The 7,325-nt window shown below is 57.0% G+C and overlaps 1 protein-coding gene across 1 annotated transcript; it reads right to left on the bottom strand.

The window, feature by feature from the left end:
• Positions 1 to 2,439: 2,439 nt before the first annotated feature.
• Commd4 (COMM domain containing 4) lies at positions 2,440 to 7,018 on the bottom strand. The gene is made up of 8 exons (XM_042668837.1): positions 6,937 to 7,018; positions 4,263 to 4,334; positions 4,045 to 4,110; positions 3,858 to 3,897; positions 3,594 to 3,713; positions 3,377 to 3,457; positions 2,765 to 2,941; positions 2,440 to 2,673 (listed from the first exon to the last, which is right to left on the bottom strand). The coding sequence occupies exons 1-8, from the start codon at positions 6,937 to 6,939 to the stop codon at positions 2,633 to 2,635; spliced, it is 600 nt and encodes a 199-aa protein (XP_042524771.1). The 5' UTR covers positions 6,940 to 7,018; the 3' UTR covers positions 2,440 to 2,632.
• Positions 7,019 to 7,325: the final 307 nt, after the last annotated feature.

Raw genomic sequence — 7,325 nt, 5'->3', positions numbered from 1 at the left:
CCAGGCCCGGGCAGGGGCGGAGACAGGCCCAGCGGGGGTGGGGCCAGGCCCGGGCGGGGGCGGAGTCAGGCCGGGTGGGGCGGGGCCAGGCCCGGCGGGGGCGGGGCCGGGGCCAGGCAGGGCCGCGCGGGCCGGAGAGGCCTTGGTGCCGTTTGCGTTTTTTCCAGGGTTAGGGGGTCTGAGACCGGACCAAAGCCGGGTTTGCATTCTCCACACCAACCCCCTGCCTCCCCTATCTCGTTTCTCATTATCTATCTATCTATCTACCTACCTACCTACCTGTCTGTCTTTTTTTTTTGGTCGGTCGTGGGGCGTGAACTCTGGGCCTGGGCACCATCCCTCAGCTCTTCAGCTCAAGGCGAGCGCTCTACCACTTGAACCACAGCGCCACTTCCAGTTTTCTGGTGGTTAAGTGGAGATAAGAGTCTCGCGGACTTCCCTGCCTAGGCTGGCTTTGAACTGTGATCCTCAGATCTCAGCCTCCTGAGTAGCTAGGATACAGCGTGAGCCACCGGCGCCCGGCTTCCCACTCTCCTCTTGGCACTTGTGCTCAAGGCTAATGCTCTACCACTTGAGACACAGCTCGACTTCTGGAATTTTGGTGGTTAACTGAAGATTCTTGGGCTGGGAAGGTGGCTTAGTGGTAGAGTGCTTGCTTACCATGCATGAAGCCCTGGGTTCCATTCCTCAGTACCAGAGAAAGAAAAAGCTGGAAGTGGTGCTTGTGGCTCAAATGGCAGAGTGCTAGTCTTGGGCAAAAGCTCTGGGACAGTGCCCAGGCCCTGAGTTCAAGCCCCAGGATGGAAAAATGGAAAAAAAAAGAACATCACATTTGAGGGTACTCCATATTGTGTTGTCCCCTTTAGTGAGGGTTGATCAAGGTGGAGGTTATGCCAGGCAAAGGCACCATTGTGGACTGCTAAGTCACAGACGGGCGATTTCATGTTCTTTTTTTAAGATGTAATTTACATATGGAATATTTATCTTTTGTGGAATTTTAATGAACACACACAGCTGTGCAGCTGCTGGCCAGGAGCAGAGACCCCAGGGCGGCGTCACAGAAGGCGAGATGAGGAGACACAATAGCCATCAGTGGTAAGTGAATTGTTTTGGGAGATGGAGGAAGTCTGGGGTTTGAACTCAAGGTATCAAAAGCACTCTACTACTTGAGCCACATCCCCAACCCTTTTTGCTTTAGAGCTTTTGCCCAAGTCAGCTTTGAACTGAGATCTTCCTGCGTCTACCCCAATAGCAAGTGGGATTGCAGGCATGTGAAACCAAACTCCCTGATAAACAGCAGTGCATTCGTATTTCTTTGGCCAGTCCTGGGGCTTGAACTCAGGGCCTGGGGGCTGTCCCTTAGTTTTCACTTCTGCCTTTTTATCCAGTGGTTAATTGGAGCGTCTCACAGCCTTTCTTGCCTAGGCTGGCTTTGAACCCGTGATCCTCAGATCTTGGGTAGCTGGGATTACAAACGTGAGCCACCAGAGCCCAGCCATTAACATCGTTGTGTACAGCAAAACCTTCAGGCTCCTTATCACAGAGAATTGCCCACGTGTCTGGCGCATGTGGCAGCATCTGCACCCTTTCTCTTAGCACAAAGCACGAGGCTGGCTGTGTCATGCTCAGGGCTTGCTCCCGTCAGAACTGTGTGCACGGCTGATTCACTCTGCTCAGCTCACCAGTTGTAGGTGGCTGGGATTTCTCTGGGGGCTTCTTTAATACCATGCAAATATCTGGTTTCACATCCATCTTTTACCCAACGGTCTTGGCAGTCTCAGTTTTGATTATTCTAGCCTCATCAAGCATTTAATTGGGAGTTACAAAAATCATCATTTTTTTAAAATTTAAAAAACTAGTATTCCTTATGAATGACATGAAATTCTTCTATAACAAAGTTTTATCTAGGGCCAGGTGCCAATGACTCACACCTACCATCCTAGCTACCCAGGAGGCTGAGATAGGAGGATCAAAGCCAGCTAAGGCAGAAAGGTCTGTGAGACTCTTATCTCCAGTCAGCAAAAAGCTGGACTTGCAGCTGTGGCTCAAGTGGTAGGGCACCAGACTAGAGTGAAAAAGCAAAACAAGAGTAAAAGGCTGCCGGGCGCCCGTGGCTCACGCCTGTCATCCTAGCTACTCAGGAGGCTGAGGTCTGAGGATCGCGGTTCAAAGCCAGCCCGGGCAGAAAACTCTGTGAGACTCTTAACTCCAATAAACCACTAGAAAAAACCAGAAGTGGTGCTGTGGCTCAAGTGGTAGAGCACTCGCCTTGAAGCTGGAAGAGCTGAGGGACAGTGCTCAAACCCAGTGTTCAAGCCCCAGGACCGACCAAAAAAAAAAAGAGTACAAGGCCCTGAGTTCAAGCCCCAGTACCAGCACCAAAACATAAAACAAAAATGCCTTCATTAGAACCCAAAAAGAAAGGCCCACACCTCCACAGCCCTTTATGCTCCTTTATTCTTGCTGCCAGAGAGAGGGGTGACCAGGGCCTGTTTCAGGGGGAGGGGGCAACGCGGGGAAGGGGCCCCAGAGTCCCTCTACTCGAGTCCCAAATGGGAAGCCACACAGCCAGCGCCCCAGAGGCCCTTGGGGAAGGCGGAGAGCGGCGGCCAAAGAAGGCCGCTCCATCTTCTCAGCCTAAGTTGCTCATCAGGGTCTGGACTTGCTTCAGTTCTGCGAAGGCAGGGAGAAGATGCAGCAGGTTGGGAGCAGCCGTGTCGGGCCCTGGGGAGCCCCGTGCCCCTATGGTGTGGCTGGTCCTCACCTGCCAGCAGAACCTGGAACTTGTCGGCTGAGAGGGCCATGAGCAAGGGCTGGGCTGGGGCGCCCGGGGCGGACGCCACCTCCAGCCGCAGGTGCACCAGGGGCTCCTGCACAGAGCGCAGCAGGCTGGAGCTGAGGGTGTAGTCCACACGCCAGCCCACGCCCGCCAGCCTGCTCACTGTAAAGGAGGGAGAGCAGCGCTCAGGAGGGCAAGCCAGGCTCCCGCCCCCGGCCGTGGCCTCTACCCTAGGCCTGATACAGGACAGGTGCTTTATCATTAAAGAGTTCAAATACGCCGAGCCACCTGTGGCTCACAGCTGTCACCCGAGCTGCTCAGGAGGCTGAGATCTGAGGCTTGCAGTTCAAGGCCAGCTTAAGCAAAAGTCTGTGAGACTCTATCACCAGAAAACCGGAAATGGAGTAAGTACCTGAGTGAAAAAGCTCAGGCCCGGAGTTCAAGCCCCAGTCCCAGCACAAAAGGGAAAGAGCTGAAAGATCCAGCGAAAGAAACTCTGGCTGCACGTGGGGCTGTGTTTAAGGCTTCTAACGAAGACTGTCCACCCCCCAATCCAGCCCAGCCCTCCCAACCCCCCGGCCCCATGGCCGCACACACCGCGCAGGCTGCAGGCCCGCAGATGCTCCTGCAGGGGGCGCTGCTTCTCCTCGTAACAGCGGCACAGGCTGGCGGCGTGCTCTGGGGACAGAGGGACTTCCACTGAGTGTAGCCGGGAGAGGGCAGGGCCGGTCGCCTGGACACCTGGCCAGGCCTCCCCCCCCCCCCCCCCCCCCGCCTCCCCCCAGCTCCCCACCCCCCCACCCGCAGGCTGTACCTCGGGGCAGCCCCAGCTGCTGAAGCTCATTGGATAAAGACTCGCCATCCACACTGTGCTTGGCGGCGCTGGAGAGGATGAAGCTGAGCACCGCCACCGTGGCCTTCACATCGCCGGATTCTGGAGACCCAAGGGAGGGGGAGGACAGGGACTGTCGCTGTGGCCCCCAGTCACCTCCCAGCTACCGCGAGATCTTCAGCTCCAAGCCCGGGTGCGTAGGGGAGGGGGGTGGGGAGGAGCTGGCAGGTGCAATGGGCGACTCACCGAACTTGGCATCGGCCGTGAGCTTCAGGATCTTCTCATACTACAGGGAAAGAAGGGCCTTAGAGGTGCTGGAGCCCCGGTGGCAACATCACCTCCCCCAGCCTCTGGGTTAAGGGCTGGAGAGGAGGGTGGGGGGTCACCCTGGGGTCACAGGTCAAGGACAGGGGCTGCTGGGCCCGGCACTCACATCGATCCCCTGTCCCAGAAGTTCCTTAAGCACCTGGCTACACAGCAGACGCAGCTTCACGGAGGACTGGAAGGGAAGTCCCCAAATCAGGTGACTGGGGACTGGCTCAGAGAGGGCGAACCACGGGATCAGGTCACACAGCAAGGCAGCCCCAGGCCCAGAGTGACTGCTCCACCCCTTCACCCTGCCCCGCCCCCAGGGGACCCTGTGCACTCAACGATCTTGGCCAGCGTGCTGATCTCCGCTAGGACCCAATCGGGGCAATCCAAGTCTCCGCAGAACCGGAACCTCTGTCAGGGAACGAGGCGCACAGTCAGACTGCAGAGTGGCCCGGATTCATGTCCAAGATGGCCACCCTCAGGCCACTGTTCTCCCCACCACCGGACCCCCGCCCCCACCAGACTGTTCTATCTGGTCCAGACATTCTCTTACCCAGCAAGCATCAAGCTTTTTGTTTTGCTTTTGGCACTATGGGGTTTGAACTCGGTGTTTGTGAGTCACTTGGAGCCGCAACTCCAACGGTCAACAAGCATCAATCAAGAGGCAAAGCTTAAGCTAAGTGCTGGGCACCCGGCAGGGGCAGAAGGAAGTCCATGGTGGACTTGTGGGCTCAGGGATCTCTCTCCTCTTTCCTTACCACAGGTCCAGCGACAACAGCAGGGAGCTGTTCCTCTCACAGCAGCTTCGCTCCCTCTGAATCCTCACTTCCCCGCTCCTGGCCTGCTCTCATCCCATCCCCCCTCAGCTGAATGGGTCTTTCCTGCTCCCACTTTCTAAAATGAGGAACCATTTTAGCAGTGACTTATGCCTGTAATCCTAGCTATTCGGGAGGCTGAGATCTGAGGATTAAAGTTCAAAGCCAGCCAGGCAAGAAAAGCCCGTAATATTCTTTAAAAAAATTTTTTCCTAGGGCTGGCAAGGTGGCTCAGTGGTAGAGTGCTTGCCTTGCATTCCTCAGCACCACATAAGCAGAAAAAGCCAGTAGTGGAGCTGTGGCTCAAGTGGTGAGCGCTAGCCTTGAGCTGAAGAGCTGAGGGACAGCGCCCAGGCCCAGAGATCAGGCCCCACAACTGACAAAAAAAAAAAAATTTCCCGCAGTATTCTTACCTCTAACCAGCAAAAAGCCAGACGTGGAGCAGTGACTCAAGTGGTAGAGCACCAACCTTGAGCAAAAAAGCCAAGCGGGAACCCAACACACAGAGTTCAAGCCCATCTTTTTGTTTGTGCCAGTCCTGAGGTGTGAACTCAGGACCTGTGAACTGTCCCTGAGCTTCTTTTGTTCAAGGCCAGCACTCTACCACTTGAGCCACAGCACCACTTCCTGCTTATGTCGTACTGAGAAACTGAACCGAGGGCTTCATGCATGCAAGGCAAGCACTCTACCACGAAGCCACATTCCCACCCGACCCTGAACTTCGTTTGCTCAAGGCTAGCTCTCTACCACTTGAGCCAGTGCCACTTCTTTTGTTGTTTTTTTTTTTTTTTTGTCGGTTGTGGGGCTTGAACTCTGGGCCTGAGCACTGTCCCTCAGCTCTTCAGCTCAAGGCTAGTGACCTACCACTCGAGCCACAGCACCACTTCCGGTTTTCTGATGGTTTATTGGAAGTAAGAACTTCACAGATTTTCCTGCCCAGGCTGGCTTTGAACCATGATCCTCAGATCTCAGCCTCCTGAGTAGCTAGGATTACAGGCATGAGCCACCAGCCTTTTATTGTTTATATGGTACTGAGAAATTGAACTCAGGACTTCATGCATGCTAGGCAAGCACCCTACCAGACCTCAAGCCTGGCTTTAACGAATAAAAGTAAAGCCGGGCACCGGTGGCTCACGCCTGTCATCCTAGCTACTCAGGAGGCTGAGATCTGAGGATTGAGGTTCACAGCCAGCTGGGGCAGGAAAGTCCATGAGACTCTTATCTCTAATAAACCACCAGAAAATTGGAAGTGGTACTGTGGCTCAAGTGGTAGAGCGCTGGCCTCGAGCTGAAGGACAGTGCCCAAGCCCAGAGTTCAAACCCCACAACTGACAAAAAAAAAATAAAAAGAATAAAAGAGGAAACAGCTGACACTAAAGAAATGTACATATCAAACAGGTGTATTGTCAAATTTTACACAATTCACAAACTTTACAGACCATGATAATGACACTTTGCCTCGTGAAGGTTAAAATGTGCGTGTGACTTTAAGTATCACTATCCCACAATACCGAGAAATTTGTGACATTTATGTAATCGCCTCATCTCAATAAAAAATTACTTTTTTAAAAAAAGAATACAACTAAAGGGCCCCCTGCACAAGGACACCTGGGAGCCAGTGCGTGTGCTCACCCTGTGGCTGGGGCGATAGACCCAGCGGGGTCTGCCTCATCTCCCACCTCCAACCCACCCAGCTCCAGCCGCTGAGATCCATCCCCGCTCCCGGGCCAGGCCCTCCCGCCGGGGGCTGCGGTCCCCGCCGGAAGCCGCTGCTCCCCTGGGCCTCCCAACGCTCAGCAGGACCCTGGCCCTCTGGGTCTGGTCCCGGTTGGGTGCCGGTGCTCCGCACGCCCGCCTCGGGCATGGATGCCCGGCTGGCGGGGCCCGGGCGCGCGCGGCGAGGCATCTGGATGGTGCATCGGAAGCCACTTGCTGTCCGGCTCCGCAGGCGGCCGGAGGCCCGGGAGGGCGGCGGCCGGAGGCCCGGGAGGGCGGCGGCCGGAGGCCCGGGAGGGCGGCGGCCGGAGCGTCGGCCCGCGCGGGGCCCCGCGGCGGCCTCCATCCCGCACGCGGGCGGCGGGCGGCCTCCCCGCCGGCACGGCCGGCCTGGACCACCTCCGTGTTTCCGTGTTTGCCTCCCCGCCGCCGAGGTCACCCTCTCCCCCTTCCCACAGCCCGCGCCGCCCCCGCGGCCTCACCATCTTGCCCGGAGGCCCGGCCCACGGATATCTTCTTTGGGTCGCATAGGTCAGCTGATGGGCGGTCACGTGACGGGGACGCTCAGCGTCAGGGGCGGGGCGGTGGAGGTGGAGTGTGTAAGGGGCGGGTCGGTGGGGCGGGGCTTGGTTTGGAGGCGTGGTCACTGCCGAGAGGCGGGCCTGTGGGTGTGGCTTGGTGAGGGCGTGGTCATTGGCGGCTACTCTGGGGGTGTGGCTTGGTGAGGGCGTGGTCACTGGCGGCTACTCTGGGGGTGTGGCTTGCGCAGGGCGGGGCTTGCGCGGGGTTAGTGGTCTCCCGGCAGGCACCGCTGCGGATCTTGGCCCCCTGGAGGTGGCCGCAGCTCTGACCCCGGGGCTCCGTGTTGGAG

Source organism: Dipodomys spectabilis, unplaced genomic scaffold (assembly GCF_019054845.1).
Source record: "Dipodomys spectabilis isolate Male_0828 unplaced genomic scaffold, ASM1905484v1 ptg000478l, whole genome shotgun sequence".
NCBI classification, from domain to species: Eukaryota; Metazoa; Chordata; class Mammalia; order Rodentia; family Heteromyidae; genus Dipodomys; species Dipodomys spectabilis.
This window is presented reverse-complemented; position numbering and strand designations above follow the sequence as displayed.